This window comes from Mobula hypostoma, chromosome 21 (genome assembly GCF_963921235.1).
Source record: "Mobula hypostoma chromosome 21, sMobHyp1.1, whole genome shotgun sequence".
Taxonomy (NCBI): Eukaryota; Metazoa; Chordata; class Chondrichthyes; order Myliobatiformes; family Myliobatidae; genus Mobula; species Mobula hypostoma.
In genome coordinates this window covers 10,284,944-10,304,926 of record NC_086117.1, presented here as the reverse complement: position 1 = coordinate 10,304,926, position 19,983 = coordinate 10,284,944, and the positions used below count along the sequence as shown (strand labels likewise).

The following is a 19,983-nucleotide window of genomic DNA, read 5'->3' as shown; positions in this document are numbered from 1 at the left end:
GCAAGGCACGACATAATAATGTTCTCTTTCAGATGATTTAAATGAAGATACTTACTTCCCTTTCTATTTCAGCCAACGATTTGATTGTTATGCCCATTAAATCATCTGGCTGCACCTGAAATCAAATTGAAAAGTTCAAAATTGAGTTTTAATAGAAATGGATCTAAGACAAAACCCGGGAGTACAAAATTATAGCTAACATTAATTCTGCTAAACCACCAATACTAAACAAGGGTTATTTGACAGACTAAAACCTATGATTACAACTAATCGTTTTACGCATGGTTGCATATCTTTTTCAGATGCTTTCATGACAATAAGCTGCCTACAGTACTTTTGTTTTCAAAAATCTATTTACTCATCCCCAAATGTTAATCTAAGATTTTACAGCACAAATTCATTAGATAAAGGTTTTCTCAACTCAAATGTAATACTGTGCACGACAATCTGACACTGTAAGAAACAGTAATAGGCCATTCAGCCCTTCTAGGACTTTATTCCCTGGAACACAGGATATTGCGGTATGAAAGGACAAGAGGGGAATAGACAGCATAAAAACACATCGTCTTTAGGCAATGCTGAAAGCAAGAGGGCATAGGTTTAAGACAGAGGACCCCAACCTTTTTTTATGCCATGGACCAATACCATTAAGCAAGGGGTCCGTGGACCCCAGGTTGAGAACCCCTAGTTTAAGATTAGATGTGAGTGATTTAAAATGGATACCAGGGGCAGCTTCTTCATGCAAAAAGTGATGTGTTTTTGTTATTTGCTGCCAGAAATAGTGGTTGAAGCGGGTACATTGGCAAAATTTAAAAGTCATGGATAAGGGAGGTTTGGAGGGCTATGGGGCAAATATGGACAGACAAAACTTGCTCGCTAGGCAACACAGTTGACATGCATGAATTGAGTCGAAGGACCCGTTTTCATGTTATATGACTCCATTTCTAGCATGACATTCAATATCATCATATTTGTTCATTCATCTCTGCACTTCAATATCCAAATCCTTGACTTAAATGAGTTACATGCTAGAGCAGGGGTTTCCAATTTGGGATCCACAGATGCCTCAGTTAATGGTAGGGGTCCATGGTATCAAATAGATTGGGAACCCTTGTGCTAGAGCAGAAACTTAAAACTCACCGTCACCTGACAATGGTTAACAACCCAATCCCATCCCAACACTAGTTCTTTGATACCCAACCCAACCACACGTAGCTCTTTTCTACCTCTCTCAGTTAATCTAATATTGTCACTAGCTGCACTATCTTTGTACCATTCAGTCGTTTTGCATCTGTTGTTGCAATTATTATTACCACGTTCACTCTTTATACGAGCAAGAAATTTCATTACACCCTGGAGTTCAAGGCAATAGAAGGGGCAAAGGCATGTTACCAGTGCCTTCAAACTCATTGCTTTGGGAAGATGGGAATCATCAGCCATGTTTAAAAGCTCATCTAGGAGAAGGAAACTCTTATCTCAAAGCTCCACTGCCTTGGGACTATACCTACTCACGGGGAAGGCTTCAGGAGCAAACTCTGAAGAAAAATCTGTAGCTGGAGTCCCTAAGGGAGTCCTACACTAAGTTCGATGTAGAATGGCAACTCCTGCGATGCTGCTGGTGCCAAACTGTATCAGTCTCTGCCATTCCTTTGGGTTCAAAGTAAGCTAGCAGCTTACTCTCCATATTGCACAGCCCTGGCTACTGTATCCAGACAGCTACGATGTAACATCCACAGTTGACTCCGACCAACGGAGGACTCAGCACAAGGCAATAAACTAACCTGAAATCAAATCCCATCAAATTCATACTGGGTAAGTAGCCTCTATCTTCGTTGTATCAAAAAGCCTCACAGCAGAAGGACACAAACCTTTGGTGGAGTCGAGGAGAATTAACAAAATGGCATGTTAGTTGGGGAGAGTTTAATGTTATTTAGAGATACACCATGGTAACAGGCCGTTCAACCCAACAAGCCCACGCTGCCCTATTACACCTACGTGACTAATTAAACTACTAACTCTAGCATCTGCAGATTTTCTCTGTTTGAGAAAGTCTGCAAATGCAGGAAATGCAAAGGAACACACACAGAATGCTGGAGGAACTCAGGTCAGGCAGTATCAATGGAGAAGAGTGAACAGCTGACGTTTCAGGCCGCGACTCTTCTTCAGGGCAAAGAGGAAAGGGGAAGCTGCCAGAACAGAAGAGGATTAATTTAGTTGGTGGAGAGCAAATGTCTGTTACCAGAGTTGATGGGTGGAGAAATGGGCAGAATTAGAGGGTTGACAGACATGGTGACTTGGAGAAAATGGTGGAAGTAATTCAGTGTGAGAGTTTGGATGAAACTGAAGTGTTAAGTGATTTGGGAATAAAAAAGGAAGTTAGACCAGAGATCTAAAGCAAGGAGGACCAAGTTCAGAGCAGGCTATGGATAAGATGACAACTGGAAAGTCTGAGTCTGGTAAGGAAATGGTAGGGTAGCACAGTGGCTGCCTCATGGCTCCAGCGTCCCGTCTTCAGTCCTGGCCTTCAGAATCAACATGCACTCCCCGTGACTACATGGGATCACGCTCCCCCCAATGCTCCAGCTTCATTCCACACTGGTATATTATTTGGCTTCTGCAAATTGCTGCAAGTGCATACCTGATTATTTGGAATGGATTTCTTTATAGAAAATGTCTTAAAAGATAATGCTTTAACAAAATTATAGAGTCACAGAAGCCCAACCAGTCCAAGCCAACAAGAACTCCCAGCTAAGCTAGTATCATTTTTTCCTATTTGGCCCTTCCGACCTGCACCTGGACCATAGCTCTCCACACTCCTCTCATCCATGTACCTCACAAAACTTCTCTTAAGTGTGGCAATTGGATCCACATCCACTTCTTCCGCTGGCAGCTCGTTCCACACTCTCACCAGCCTCTGAAGTTCCCGCTCAGGTTCCCTAAATATTTCACATTTTACCCTAAACCTATAACCTCTAGTTCTAGTTTCAACCAGCCTCAGCGGGAAAAAGCCTCTGTGAGTACACCTATCTACACCCCTCATAATTTTGTATAACTCCATAGGAGCTCCTCTCCTATTCAACCTCCCCCTATAATTCATGTCAACTCCCTCAAGACCGATAGCCAGACTTTTTCTCACAGTGGAAAAGACTAATACGAGGGAGTATAATTTTCAGGTGACTGGAGTATTGTGGGGGGGGGGGGGGAAATGTCAGAGGTACATTTTTTCTTTTACACAGAGAGTGGTGAGTGCATGGAGTACATTCAGCCAGAGACTCATTCCACCGAGATGCAACACAGAGCGTCATAGGAAGTCATTCCTGCCTGCGGCCATCAAACTTTACAACTCCTCCCTTGGGGGGGGGGGTCAGACACCCTGAGCCAATAGGCTGGTCCTGGACTTATTTTCCTGGCGTAATTTACGTATTACTATTTAACTATTTATGGTTTTATTACTATTTATTATTTATGGAGCAACTATAAGGAAAATCCAATTTCCCCCAGGACCAATAAAGTATGACTATGATTATGGAATGCCCTTTCAGGGGTGGTTGTAGGGCAGCTGTATTAGGAATTTTTAAGAAAGGCAAATGTAAAAATAGAGGACTATGTAGGAAGAAAGGGTTAGATAATCTCAGAGTAGTTTATAACATTGGCACAATAACGTGGGCTGTAGGGCCGGTACTGTGCTGCAGTGTTCTAATGCCAGTCACCTGATACAGCATGAATTGGAATGATCTGCCCTGGGAATGATTCGTGGAACGAGCTGCCAGAGGAAGTGGTGGATGTGGGGATCATTTCAACATTTCATGGATGGGAGGAGTATGGGGGGCTAGGGTACAGATGCAGGCCAGTGAAACTAGGCATAACAACAGTCCGACATGGACTGATAGGCCAAAGAGCCCGTCTCTGTGCTGTGACGCTCTATGACTCTATAATGAGAAAAGGACTAGTGGAACCAGTAACAAGGAAACGGAAATCTGTAGCTTTGTGACATTTAATTAGGAGGAAGTTCTGGCTCATCCGGCACGGTGTGTCAAGCAAGTAGTCATCCAGAGGTGTTTGTGACATGGAAGGACACAGGGAGAAGAGGTGTTAACATTTAAGCTATGGAAATGCACCCTGAATCCCAGCATTCCATCAGATAAACTGGAAAACAAAGGGCCGAAACCGGATCTTCAGGCAACCTCCACAGAATGAACAACTTCAGACTTGGGGGCTTCAGATTCGTGATTTAATAGATTCCTAAACAGTTTGAAAGATTCCATTTTGGTACTGCAAAGTAATTACGTTCATTGTGGCTGGCTTTAGACGACAGTACTGAAAGAGCCCTTCACTGTCAGAGGCAGTGTCTTGCAGCAAAGATGTTAAAATGAAGCCCTGACAGCTCTCCTTAGGAGAATGTTAACAATCTCATGATACTGCTTTGAAGAACAGCTGTGGAATTATCCTCAATAGCCTTGTAAATACTTGTCCTCTTATCCAGCAGCATCAATACAGGCAATCCGGTGATTCTAAACGGCCATTCGTGGGGAGTTCGCTGTGTGCAAACTGGCTGCCACATTGTATGAACAGTGACAACACTTCACTGGCTGCAAAGCACTTTGGGACATTGTGAAAGGCCTAAATAATGCAAGGCTTGATTTGGAGCCTCACCAGGTTATTTTGCGATGAAATACACTAAATTGCTGTGACATCTTCACTCTTATTGGCAGCTATACTGCTTAAATTATGCAGACATTTAATATTAAAAAAAATTTCAGTTACAATCAAGCATACTCCCAACTCCCTCACCAAAGTTAAAGCATTATTTTTTAATGATAGTATATTTTCTCCAGCAGAAATCCATTCCAAATAAACTTCCTATTTCATTTCAAAAGTTTGTTCATTTAACTCATTTGAGAGGTTCAGATAATATCGTATAACCATAGCAAAGGACAATTAATCTTTAAATGGTATAAGAATGTAGAGGTGGAATTGCAGTAATTACTATATTACAGGAATTATTAATACACAAAGCAATTTTTAATTAAAAAGTTTCTCTATATTCCAGCTACTTGCGCTAAATTTTATTTGAATCAATATAACAGAATACTATGCTTTACCAGACTGTTCAAATACTCAGATGCTTTCATTTTACTGACAATATCAGACATATTGAAAACATAAAGCAGTATTTATTAATTTATTATTTAGAGATACAGCATGGAACAGGGCCTACTGGCCTAACGAGCCGCACTGCCCAGCAACCCAGCTATTTAATCCTAGCTGAATCACAGAACAATTTTACAATGATGTTGTGGTTAGCACAACGCTTTACAGTAAGAAAAACTGGGTTCAATCCCTGCTGCTACGTGTAAGGAGTTTGTATGTTCTCCCTGTGACTGTGTAGGTTTCCTCCGAGTGCTCTGGTTTCCTCCCACAATCCAAAGACATTATCGGTTGGCAGGTTAATTGGTCATTGTAAATTGTCTGGTGATTAGGCAAAGATTAAGTCAGGAGATTGCTCAGTGGCACAGGTTGAAGGCTGGAAGGGCCTATTCTGCACTATCTCAATAAATAAATAACCAGTATGTGTTCGGACTGTGGGAGGAAACAGGAGTACCTGGAAGAAACTCACATGGTCACAGGGAGTATGTACAAACTTATTACAGAGGGTGCCAGAAATGAACTCCGAACTCCGATGCCCCAAGCTGTAATAGTGTGGCACTAACCGCTACGCTACTGTAGCAACTATCTTTCTTCCATCCTAGTGTGAGCAGTGGATAATGGTCCCCATTCATTTGCAGATTTGACAGTATAAGGCATGCAAAGATTACTTTTGCTTGCGTTATTGTTACCCCAATCTTTTCCTCACAAATCTTCCCTGATTAAGATGACACACTAGAAGTGGTACCTAAGCATGGTGCCATTGCTTCCTTATACAACAATAAGAGTATTAGAAACATAGAAAACCTACAGCACAATACAGGCCCTTCAGCCCACAAAGTTGTGCCGAACACGTCCCTAACTTAGTAATTACTAGACTTCCCCATAGCCCTCTATTTTTCTGAGATCCATGTACTATCCAAAAGTCTCTTAAAAAACACTATCATATCCGCCTCCACCACCGTTGCCGGCAGCTCATTCTATACACTCACCACTCTCTGAGTAAAAACTTACCCTTGACATCTCCTCTGTACCTACTCCCCAGCACCTTAAACCTGTCTCCTCTTGTGGCAACCATTTCAGCCCTGGGAAAAAGCCTCTGACTATCCACACGATCAATGCCTCTCATCATCTTATACACCTCTATCAGGTCACCTCTCATCCTTCGTCACTCGAAGGAGAAAAGGCCAAGTTCACTCAACCTGTTTTCATAAGGCATATTCCTGGGCGAAAGGACCTCAGATTTTGTTATTAATGCTTGGAGAACTGAAACAAAGTGCTATGTACAGTGCCTTGAAAAAGTATTCATCCCCCACAGTTATTCTTATGTTTTACTGTCTCATTTTCTAAATTTAAAATAAACTGAAGTAAGATTTTTTGAGCTACTATACAAAACATTGTGGATCATGTCAAAAAAAAATCCAAAACCTGTCAACAACTTACTAAAAATTATAAACCAAAATTGTAAGGCTGAAAAAGTATTCATCCCCTTTGTAATTATTCCGCTAACTCTCTTCAGGTGCAATACTGTACATTTCCTTAATTTGTTGATGTAGAAAATTGGAGGATCACCTGAATAAATACCCCCTCCCTCTGTACGGTCCAAGGGCATATGGTAGATTCTCAACACACCGAACTAAAATGAAGACAAAAGAGCATTCAAGGCAAGTCAGGGAATTGATAATAGAGAAGCACAAATCTGGGGAAGGGTACAAGGTCATCGCAAAGGCACTGAATATACCTTGGAACTCTGTGCAGTCCATCATGAAAAAGTGGAAAAGATATGAAATCACAACCACACTGCCTAGGTCAGGTTGCCCCTCTAAAGTTAATCACTGGAGAAGAATGGCACTTGTAAGAGAGGGCAATGTAACACCAACAGTCACTGAGGGAGCTGCAGAAGTCAGTGGCTGCAACAGGAGATGAAGTTCATGGCTCCACAATCTCGAAGGCCTTGCACAAAACCAGGTATTTATGGATGAGTAGCACGTTAGCTCTGGCCAAAAAAAAAGCATATCCTTGTCCATAAAGACTTTGCAAACATCACTTAGAAAATTCTGTAAAGATGTGGAAGAGTCGGATAAAACTAAAGTGGAACTTTTTGGCCTCAACACTAAGCAGTACACATGATGTAAATTTAGAACTGTGCATCAAGCACGTAACACCACCCCTACTGTAAAGTATAGCAGAGGTAATACCGTGGAATGGGGATGCTTTTCAGCACCAGGGACTGGAAATTTGGTCAGGATTGATGGGAAGATAAATTCTGCCAAATAAAGGGAGAACCTGAATAAGAGTCTGCGAACCTCTGCCAGAAACCTTAAACTGGAGAAGAAGTTCATCTTTCAGCAAGACAACAACCCAAAGAAATCATGGAGTGGCTTCAAATGAAGAAAACTGTTGGCCTTGAACGGCCTGGTCAGAGACCTGACCTTAACTCGAAGAAACATCTCTGGAAGGACCTCAAGATTGCGGTCCACCCCCACTCCCCAACTAAGCTGGTGCAGCTTGAGCAATTTTGCAAGGAAGGATCGGCAAATCTTGCTCCATCACTTTGTGCAAAGCCAATAGAGACTTACCCAAATAGACTATTGGCTGTAGTGGATGTGAGAGATAGTACAGAGCAAAGGGGGTGAGTACTTTTGAACTGCTGACATTCCAGGTTTTGAATCATTAGTTTTTCATGCTTTACAATTTTCCCTGTTTTTTTGGGTTCTACTGTGAAAAAAAATGAGCATGTGATTCACAAATAAAAAGTCTGAGTTAAATTGATCAAATTCGCTGGTTGTAATATTCATTTATGTGAACAAAGGGTTGGGGGTTGAATATTTTTACAAGGTGCTGTAAGAGGATGAGTGACATTCCAACAGAAAACTCATGGCATATCAGATCTTTGCTCCTTGACAATGTCAGTTCAGACAGTAGTTTTTCATTTTGCATTTCCACTATTTATGTACTTAATGCAAATGCATCCAGGGATGAAAACAAATGGTAATAACTTTAGTAATTTGTATTATTTTTAAATTTCAAATTAAGGTAAGTCCCTGAGGCCTGTCCTGGAGATGGAGAACTGCCTCTGCGGGAGTGTGCATAGTTGGGAGGGAGGAAAAGAGTTTGTTTTACTATTGTGTTGTCGCTTGGTATGTGCTGTTTCATTGTGTTCTCTGTTGTTCTGCTAAACGTTGTGGACACGCTATGTTGGCATTGCAATACGCAGCGACATTTGCGGGTTGCCCCCATGGTTGTTAACACAAATAATGCATTTCACTGTGTTTTTCGATGTACATGTGATTAAAAATAAACAACTATGCATCTGAAAAGAAAAATCAAGAAAAAATTTTCTGAATATGTTACATATGTAGATGAATTGTGACAAAACAAAGTGGCAGATGGAGTTCAACCTGGAGAAGTGTGAGGTGGTACACTTTGGAAGGACAAACTCCAAGGCAGAGTACAAAGTAAATGGCAGGATACTTGGTAGTGTGGAGGAGCAGAGGGATCTGGGGGTACATGTCTACAGATCCCTGAAAGTTGCCTCACAGGAAGATAGGGTAGTTAAGAAAGCTTATGGGGTGCTAGCTTTCATAGTCGAGGGATAGTGTTTAAGAGTCGCGAGGTAATGATGCAGCTCTATAAAACTCTGGTTAGGCCACCCTATACTCCGGTTCTGGTCGCCTCACTATAGGAAGGATCTGGAAGCATTGGAAGGGTACAGAGGAGATTTACCAGGATGCTGCTTGGTTTAGAGAGTATGATTATGATCAGAGATTAAGGGAGCTAGGGCTTTACTCTTTGGAGAGAAGGAGGATGAGAGGAGACATCATAGAAGTATACAAGATATTAAGAGGAATAGATAGAGTGGATAGCCAGCACCTCTTCCCCAGGGCACCACTGCTCAATACAAGAGGACATGGCTTTAAGGTAAGGAGTGGGAAGTTCAAGGGAGATATTAGAGGAAAGTTTTTTTACTCGGAGAGTGGTTGGTGCGTGGAATACACTGCCTGAGTCAGTGGTGGAGGCAGATACACTAGTGAAATTTAAGAGACTACTAGACAGGTATATGGAGGAATTTAAGGTGGGGGCTTATATGGGAGGCAGAGTTTGAGGGTCGGCACAACAATGTGGGCCGAAGGGCCTGTATTGTGCTGCACTATTCTATGTCTGTGTCTAAAACGTGCCTTAAGAGTACAGATTGTACAGAATGTGTACCTTTAGGACTAAATTCTACCCACTAAGAACATCACAGGTATAACATGGTCTTTTCCGGGTTGGCATCATACCACCTTACTAAATACCATCACCAAAGACCACCCACCATCCAGGCCATACTCTCTTCTCTCTGCTGCCACCGGGAAGGATGTACAGGAGCCTTTGGTGCAATAGCACCAGGTTCAGGAACAGTTATTACCTTTCAACGATCAGACTCCTGAACGGTGTGGACTTCACTCACCTCAATGCTGAACTGATCATTAAACACAACCTATGGCCTCACTTTCAAGGGCTCTTAAAACTCATGTTCTCAGTATTATTTATTTATTATTATTTTATACTTGTCTTCTTTTGCACATTGGTTGCTTATCAGTCTTTGCTTGTGTGTAGGTTTTCATTGATACTATTGTATTTCTTTGCTCTACTGTGAATGCCTGCATGAAAATATATCTCTGGAGAGTATTTGGTGACATAAACGTAATTTGATAATAAATTTACCTTGAACTTTGACATGTTTTGAAAAGAATGAGGTTCCCTAACAGTAAAATATTTCACTGCTCTGTAGCAACTACCTCCTCAGTGATTACTACAAACAAACAATTTTGTGGTCTAAAATATTCGGATTCAGAGTATTTCAAAACCATGGGCCATACTAATATAAATCTTTGTTTTCAATATTCTCTACACGTTTTTCCCCACACAATATACATAGCATTTTATGCAGTCATTTTCAGTAGTACATCGGTTACGTTCAGGGAACTGTACTCGTAACCATGAAATATTTGTGGGTCACAAATATATTAGCTGAAATAAAATTCTTTTTATTGCCTTTCAGACATCATTTCATAGATTATTTCACGAGTCCTGATGAAGGGTCTCGGCCCTAAACGCCAACTGTTTATTCTTTTCCACGGGTGCTGCCTGACCTGCTCAGTTCCTCCAGCATTTTGTGTGTGTTACTCTCATTTCATAGAACGCTGCGTAACTAGCCATGAGAAACTGTAGATGTTTCTTAAATGGTTTCATCTCCATACACACAATATCAATCAAAGATAGCCTCAGATTTAAGTTGAAATATCTACTCCTTATACCACCTTAAATGATTCATTTTATTGTCCGAATCTTCTCCACAGTTGATGTCACTTCTCAACTGGTGTTGATATTGCTAAACAACAACGTTCTTAAGTAATATTGATTGCTCTGAAACTCAGCAGAGGTACAGCTGTTGTCTAATTAAGATTTAGCACACCCTCGGAACTAGATTTGGAAAACAGTACAGAATAAATGTATTGGGCAGCAGGCAACATATGCACACGGCAAAGTGAATTCATTCAGCCAAACTGGACAAGTCAAAATTGCAAACATATTTGAAAACTGGTTCAGGTGTTTTAAGGCAGTCAAGCATAATTCAATTAAAATTTAGAATATTTAGCTTCTAGTCTTAGTTATTTACACACTAGGAAAGCAAAGGATGACAAATTCCTGCAATATTATATTAGCTCAAATACAGCTTTCCCCTGTGTTTTTTCTCTCAAAAGTGAACAACCTTCATATTTATTGCAAATATGTAGTGAAATTCAAGTACATAACTGTATATAATGTACCTCTAAATTAAAGATTAAAAGTTACATTTTAATTTAATACTTGGGTTTTAACCACAGCTGAAAGTACTTACAGCTTCTATTGCACTTGCGAATTTCTCTGAAATCGTGAAAGGCACGCCATCCATTGCTGAAACAAGCAAAAAAAGGTTAGTTAATTCTTTATGACCCTTGATTAGGGTTCTGTATTAAAGATTTACAAAGCACTGAAATGTGTGGCAGATCAAAAGTAATAATTTTCTAAAGTCTGGAGTCCATTTTCGTGTAGCCAAGAATGAACTAATTTCATACAATAACAGCTCTACTTTAAATTTATTGAGCTATTAGGTAATTCACCTTAAAAATACAACCAATAGTGGGTTCCACTGCACCTTAAAGTGGAGAGTTTCCAGTATAGCAGGTGGTTACATTTCCACTCATTTAAATCCTTCTTGCTGAGACGTTTTAAGAGAGAACAGGAAGATTAGCTTGACACATTAGCAAATGTTTAATATTAAGAAAGTTTGTTCTAATTGAGTGGAGGATGGGGTGGATATACGTCTCTACCAAAGAAGGTGCAAAGCACTCCTTCGCTCTGCTAGACTGCAGGTCACCCTTGGGCAAGGAGTAGCACCTGCCGAGCCCCCGCCCCCCTCCACCCCCAATCAGGGTCACATGAAGCCATAGGAGCAGGTGGTGGATGGTCGTATGTGCATATCATGTCCTGGTTATGCAACCACTGACACCAGGCAGAGAATCTTTGAAGAATATGGATAATGGTTGGGGTCACCCAACTTGAAAAGACATTGCCCAGAAGACGATAATGGCAAACCACTTTGTAAAAAAAATCCGTCAAGAACAATCACGGCCATGGAAACACAATGATCGCCTGTGTCATGCGACACGGCACGAATGAACATTCTACTTGAGTAATTATTGTCGTACACAGGTCTGCTGGAGGGAAGTAAAATGATCTGGAGTTGCAGCCTTTTTTCAGTGCACATTCCACGTCATTAGAAAGTACAAAAGCTGTTAGCAAGAGTGGGAATGAGACATTAGTTTTTACAGCGTCAACCACCATTCAAATGCAGAACATCTTTCAAAAGCTTTTATACCTCTGCCATCAGATTTCTGAAAGATGATGAACCCATGAACACTACCTCACTACAGTATTTTTACTCTCTTTTTGCACTACCTATTTAATTTTTAATATATATTTATTGTAAGTTACAGTATTTTTATGTATTGCACCTTAATGCTGCTGCGAAACAACAAATTTCATGACATACATCAGTGATATTAATCCTGATACTGATTGCGACCAATCTTTTTTTAGTTAAATTACAAATACCTGAACTCTTGGCTTCTTATAAAAAAAAGTATTGTTGGTTTTGACTTTATTGCTACTTTCTAGGAAACTTCTATAAACTAACTGTAGAAACAGTCAAAACATTTTAATGATAAATTAATAAGGATAAATGATATGTCTATTCAAAAGAGCAATCATTTTTATAAGTCACATTGCCCAAGTAAAGCAAGTTTTTTCAAAAAATTAATGATGTTATTGTAGAATACTGTATTAGGGGACCACCCTGTATGAAGCCTGTCCCTCAAGCACTCATTAGATCAAAATTTAATAAGAGTTATTGGGAAACAGCCAAACTTTTAGCTGGTTAGCGTGAGCACCAGCATTCATGATTTATGACTTTACTGAGTTTCTCCCATAAAGATTTTTATGGCATGAATGATTAAAATGTGCAAGAATTCTAAATTTTAAATGTTGCAGCTATCAGAAACATCTCAATTCAGACATCAGGCTTCTACTTACAAGGCAGGACACCCTCTACAAATGTCCAATCATGCATGTTCAACCAAGTGAGCCCATTTAATGGAACACTCTATTTACTTATCTTTATGTATTTAGAAATACAGCACAGAAATAGGCCCTTCTGGTCCAACAAGCCTGCGAAACCCAATTAGGTCCATATGACCAACCAACCTTCTAACTTGTACATCACTGGAATGTGAGAGGAAACCAGAGCACCCGGAGGAAGCCCACACAGTTATGGGGAGAACATTCAAACTCACTGCATACAGTGGTGAGAATTAAACCCGGGTTGCTGGTGCTGTAATAGCATTTTTTACATTAACTGCTACGCTATCGCGCCGCCCAACACTTGACAACCAATCACTTGATTGTAATGGCTCTATCAAAAGAGAGACATTTCAGAGCCTTTTTCTCCTATATCCTTTCATCTGCACTCATCTCAGCAACAGGAACTTTATTTTTATTTGCTGACATTGGTATCTTTACTGAATAATTAGTCACTGTTGCACTATTCCTGCAACCAAGCAGTAGTAACATGAAACCGGTCAACCATATGATCAAAAATAAAAGAAAATGAGCCTTAAGAAATTAAGCAACACAAAATATCAGCCCACTGAAATTTATATTTAGTCAGAGGTATGTTGCCCATCAGAGTTCACAGATCATTCCTACAGCAAAGTGAACACATTGCCTATGGATGGCATGAATCTGCTTTATAATATGTACAAAAATAAAGTTGTAATGTTTAAAATTGTGTTGCAACTTGTATTGTGTAAAATACTACTGAAATCAAGTAAAATATAATTTTATTTAGAGTTCCTAACCCTGTTTCATTCTGTATCAGAATGGAAAAGTAACTGGGAGAGGAGAAATTCTGAGAACAAAATTTACGTCAGATTTAAATCTTGAATCTTTATGCAATTTACAAAATTTCATCAAGGGTTCAAATTAAGTTTAAAATATCTTTTTAAGTAGATTATAGCATAGGGGTTACTGAAGCACTATTTGAACTTGGTTCTAAATAAATGGCTACTGACTTCAGCAGAACTCGCACCACTCACGCCCCCATTACAGTGGCAGCACAGCAGAGTGAACTGTGAGCAGTTTCAAACTCCTGCAAGTGCACATCTCGCACAATCTGTCCCGGTCCCAGAATGTATTACACACAGACAGAAAAGCTCAACATCACCTCTACTTTTTCACCCACCATATTGTACGTCTTCTTCCCCTCCACCCACTTTCTTTCTCTGACTTCTCATCATCTTTTCCAATCCTGATGAAGGGTCTCGGCCTGAAATGTCAACTGTTTACTCTTTTCCATAGATGCTGCCTGACCTGCTGAGTTCCTCCAACATTTGGTGTGTGTTGCTTTGGATTTTCAGCTTCTAAATATTTTCTCATGCTTGTGCCTCTACTTTTGAAGGATGCTGAAGACAGCTGGATTACACACATCTATACTCAGGTCATTCTACAAATGCACAGTAGAGAGCACCCTAACAAGCTGCACCACTGCATGGTATGGAAACTGCACTGTGGCAGACACGAAATCTCTACAACAGGCATTCAAAACTGCCCCACGCATCTCTGCCCCAGCCTAGCCACCAATAAGGTGCCGGAAAAGGGCCAACATCATAAAGGATCCCACCCACCTTGCTCATGGACTGTTTGTCCCACTCCCATCAAAGATGAGGCTACATAGCTCAATGCCAGAACCACCAGACTCAAAAACAGTTACTTTCCCCAAGCAGTAAGGCTGATCAACACCTCCACCCGCTCACCCACCTCTCTACACCCCAGCCCAACTATTCACTATTTCCTGTCAGTCATCCTATGTACAGACACACCCACCCTAGTGTCATTTTATGGACATGCAATCAATGTATATAAACTACCTTTTTATGATTATTGTAATCACATTGTTTTTATGATTATTGGCTTAAAAAAAATTTTTGTGCTGCCTTGAATCTGGAGTAACAACTCTTTACACTGTGAGCTGGAAATAACATTAAACAATCTTCAACTTTGAATATAATTTTTAAAAAATGTATTGCTACAACATACTGATTCAACAAATTTAAAGAGGTTATATTGAAGATTCAATATTTACATAAATTAATAGTAAGTGATCAAACAATGATAATTCTCAGACACGAGGAAATTCTCAGAAGTGATTTTCTAAACAATACACTAATTTAAAGATCTTCAATGTCCCATATAAAATAGTGGCATTAAGGGTTGAACTCGATGAGGCTGTGCACACGGCAGAAGAATCCAGTGGCAAATGAAGTTTTTTAAAACTTCTGGGACTTATCCAGCAGAACGTGCCTTGCGGTTGTAATTATTTGAATAAAGCAACAATACATGGTGCATTACAGCTAGTTCATTCACCTAGCACAAAGGAGGAAAATAAGGACATGCCACAGGCTCACCACTTTAATTAGCATTCTACTAAACAAACGAGCTTCAACACAGCTGTAATTAAACAGGGCTGTAATTAAGTATATGCCCTTTATCATAATGATCATGGTTAAAAATGGCAAGTAGCATGAAACTGTATTATTAATCCTGTAACCTCACACTGAAATGAGTGTACATAGAAATCAGCATGTCAAGGCTGTCAAATTTTAACACTGCCTCTGTTGATAAAATACGTGCATTTAAAGAGTCTGCTGCGTTCTGATCAACAACTCAGCAACTTGAACTTTTCACCAATGATGTACAATATTCAAGAATAAAAGAGACCCGTTTATAGGCTTTTTAACCTCAATCTGTCAGATTTCCAAAAGGCACTATAGGAGAAAAGCTATTTTAACTAACTCAGCGGTAGTGGAAAAAGATGAACACATTATACTTAATTGAACAATCTTCTATCCCAATAGCTCTCCATTTTTGGGACAATTATTTTAGCTCGAGTAAATCAAAGTAAGAATGACAGAAAGTATTAGTCTCCACTTGGCAAGTTCATCGGCAGGGTGGCGAGTGGAATCCATGAATTTTCCCAAGGAGGAATTGAGAGAAGTTTTACCCAAATTTTACACATGAACATTACCCACAAGCTCACTTCTGGTTATTGCAAGCAATTCAATGGTTCTATTTAACCATAAAATCATAAGCTGGATAACACGAGGAAATCAGCAGGTCAGGCAGTCAACATTTTGGATTGAGATCCTAAATTGAAGTGTATAAAGATATATAAAGCCAACATAAAGATGTGAGCAGGAGGAGGATGGGGCATGAGCTGGCAATCAATTGATGGATCCACGTGAGGAGGGATTGATTGGCAGAAAGAGAATGGTGGACAACAGACGGTGGAGATAACAACAGAGACTAGGAGGTGATAGGTGGAGGCAATGGAGGGCTACAAATATTACAATCTGAAATGAAAGGTAGGTGAAGAGGTTCTAAGTAGAGGAAATATGGTGGACAGATGTAAACAGCGAGGGGAGGGAACCTGGTGGATAGATGGGCAGGAGTGGTTTAGGGAGGGAAAAGAAATTGGATGATAGGGAGGTGAGCTTGGAAAGGAGGATACATGTGAGAGGATATGTATAGATCAGGAGAGAGAAAGGAAGAGGGGGTGCAGGTCACCTTAAAGTAGAAAATTCAATGTTTATTCTGTCAGGTTGTAGACTACCCAGGCTGAATATGAGGTCCTGGTTCTTCTAATCTGTGTTTGGACTCACCCCATCTATGAAGGCAGCCAAAGACAGACAGGTTGGTGTGGGAATGCAAAGGGGAATTAAAATAACGTGCATCCAGGAACTTTAGTTGGTGAAGGACAGATAAAGCACAGGTGTTCGGCACAGTCTACAGTTTTTCTCACTGTGGTAGAGGTGGCAACATCGAGAACACTGAAAGCAATATATATGACTGGAGGAGGTGCCTGTGAATCACTATATAACATGCCAGAAAACTCTCAGTTTCAGAGTATGCTATAAAGGGAACAATGCAGATTTATCAAAAAGATTTATTGGGTTAACTTATGAGAACTGGTTGTATGAACCTGGTTTGCATTCTACTGTCCTGGAAAAATGAGGAATGATCCATGAAATGAATTACATTATAAAGTGTTAGAGAAAATAAGAACTCTTTTTCAAAATGACTGTAGATCCTAGGTCATTGAAAACATTCAAAAGGGAGTGATCTAGGTTTGGAAAGGATAAGGAATAAAGGAATACAAAGGGAGCTATGGCTTAGGTTTAGAACAGGCACTATCCAATTGAATGGCTGACTTGATCCTAAGATGAGAACGTTCTGCATGCATTTCTATGTATATTTAGAAACAAAGGTGATGTAGGAGAAAATGTCTGTTATGCATTTTAGTCTAAATGAAATAAATTAATAATGGTATAAATACTACGCTGTTTTATTGCCTACAGAAAATAGCACAGTTCAAGACAACTGCTCTAAGCTATTAAATATTACAAGTGCAGAGCAATCATTACAAAACAAACAATAATCATTTGGGATTGCTTGAAATGGCAAGCGTTGCATTGTAGATGGAAATGATTATGAGAATGAAAAGAACTCTGTCCATTCTGAGGTATGAAAGTTGATGGCCTAACACACATATTAAACTTGATGTACAAGACTTTGATTGGGTCCTACGTTTACTTACTAACCTTAACTGCAGGACCATGTAAGTGGCCATAAAGTACATTCAAAGCTCAAACATGCCTATGCACTTCACTGTTCCATTCTTCTGTGATGCATGGTAGTGTAGTGGTTAGCACAATGCTTTCCAGTACAAGTGAAACAGGTTCAATTCTGCTGCTGCCTTTAAGGTGTTTGTACATCCTTCCCGTGACCACGTGGGTTTCCTCCTACAGTCCAAAGGTTAATTGTAAATTATAAATTGTCCCATGATCAGGTAAGTGTTAAATTGGTGGCTTGCTGGGTGGCATGGCTCACAGTGGCAGAAGGTCCTGTTCCGCACTGTATCTCCATAAGTAAATATATAAACAGTAAGGACAACCAAGTTTATGGGAGAAGTCATAATCCCGCAGGAGCTTTGGTTTCTTCCCACAGTACAAAGATGTACCGGACAGTAGGTCAGTAGTCCCGTGATTAGGCTATGAGTAAATTGAGGGTTGCTGGATGGTGTGGCTCGAAGGGCCAGAAAGGCCTGTTCTGCACTGTGTCTCAATAAATAAATAAGAGGCACATATTCTCCAATTGTGAGGAAGCCCGAAATATGTGGTTACAAATATAAGAGTGTCACAATGAAGAATGTATTATTTTTGCATTTTATGTTCAACAGGAATTCAAATGTCGTCATCAACAGTGCTTTACATATTCATTTTACTTTGCCTTTGTAAAAATCTAAGTAAACTGATTTGCAGAAAAATAATACAGCTTAAAAATGTAAACCTTCCCTTCAGAGCTATTTGAAGATAGCTTTAATTTCAGATGATGTAAAGCTCTGATGCACTTCCTTAAACTTGATTACTGAACATTGTAAACAATGAGAAGCAATGCGTTTTCCATCATTTAATTTAAAAATGATGCAGTGCAGTATTATAGTCATGAATGATGGAAATAAAGAACAGACTCAGCAAAGCTACTTTTGGATCATTGCTTTATTAATGGTAATGTCAGTAAAATGAAAAATGCTAACATTGTCATGTTTAGCTACTAGGTGTAGATGAATTGGTTCTTTCAGTACTCAGAGGGTTACAATTCCACACAGCAACGAACACTTCTATTGTTGCACGGGGGAGAAAAATTCTCCACAAATACGGAAGGAATTTAAGTACAATGCGTCACAAATTCCTACACTCAGTCTCTTGTGCAATGGCACGCAAAGCACAGAATTACATCCAAAAGTTAGGACCTATTCGTTTCCTGAGCTTTGTGTAATATTCTCGTACAGATTTGTGTTTATATTGGTTTTACTGCCTGCAAATGGTTGTTCATCTGTTTATATGAATGTATTATTTAAAGTAAAATCCAAGCTAGGTTAACATCAGCAGTGTTTATTAAAGCAATGCTGTGCTGATGCTATTTTATATTTCACTTTCTCTCTCCTTAAACATTAGGACACTGGTGGACCACTGTTTAAAGATATTGCCCTGACACTGGTCTTTAAATTGTGGCAGTCTAATGCACAAATCCATGATCTGTGAGTCTGGAGTTCCCCTCTGCACTATTTTAATGGAGGTGTAATCAGTTTAACATAAATGGGTTAATGCCTCTTAAAATAGCAGAGAAATATTTCAGACAGATGCATTAAAGACTCATATGCTGGTTTCCTGCAGTTTAATTCCAGGGTCAGAGTTTTAAGTAGCCACTTACTACACAATTTCCTACATAAAATTTGAACCCAGCATTCCCACTAATCTGGCCCATTCTTTACATCACCTTTAATGAACATATACTTGATTAGTTTATCAAATAAAAGGGCCTTTTCTTGAACAGAGTTCAGTGATAGAATGATTTACTACATCACTGCTATACTGTACAATTGTTAATTTTGAAAGTCAACTACAATATGATGGAATAGGTTCTAAATGGGGGATATATTATGCAATGATTCAACTCAAATTGATATTCGGCACATAAACCACCCATTAGCATTTTTTAACCTGTGCATAATAAAAGGTTGGAAATACCTATTACAACTTCATGAGAGATTATTGTGCTTAATAACGTGCATCAAAGTTACAGGCCAAATGACTGAAAAGGCAATACTCGTCACAGGTCACCTAGTGCAACAAAAGTCTAAGTGAACGGCAAATCAGAACAAAAATAAAAGAACATTTATTGAAATAATATTTGTGGGCAAAAATTCAAACTGAATGCTAAGGGGTTCTTCACACCCAAATTCTTTTTTGCAAATTGAGATTAATATCACAACATTTGGGACTTGTTTGCTGCTGAGTGGCTTTGTGTTGCTCTGATGAATATTATGGACATGCGGTGTTGGTGTGGGAATGTGTGGCAACACTTGCAGGCTGCACCTCAGCACTCTGTTAGGTTGTGTTGGTTGTTAATGCAAAAACACATTTCACTGTATGTTTCAATGCACACGTGATAAATAAACGAATTGGAATCAACACTTACATGCGTATCAAATGCTTTTGACATGAATTTCAATTATTTATTTAGAGATACAGCGCAGAACAGGTCATTCTGGTCCAATAAGCTGCACCACCAAGCAGCCCATCTATTTAACCCTAGCGTAATCACAGGTCAACTTACAACGACCAGTTAACCTATTAA

At 39.6% G+C, this 19,983-nt stretch overlaps 1 protein-coding gene across 3 annotated transcripts in view; it reads right to left on the bottom strand.

Annotated features, from left to right (window-relative positions):
• Positions 1-19,983, bottom strand: part of mvb12ba (multivesicular body subunit 12Ba) — a 302,283-nt gene that overhangs the window by 45,430 nt on the left and 236,870 nt on the right. For all 3 annotated transcript variants that reach the window (XM_063073420.1, XM_063073422.1, XM_063073419.1), the window contains exons 8-9: positions 11,030-11,085; positions 56-115 (exon numbers count right to left, since the gene is read on the bottom strand). In XM_063073420.1, the coding sequence (XP_062929490.1) occupies positions 56-115; positions 11,030-11,085 (116 nt within the window). The remainder of the gene's footprint in view (positions 1-55; positions 116-11,029; positions 11,086-19,983) is intronic.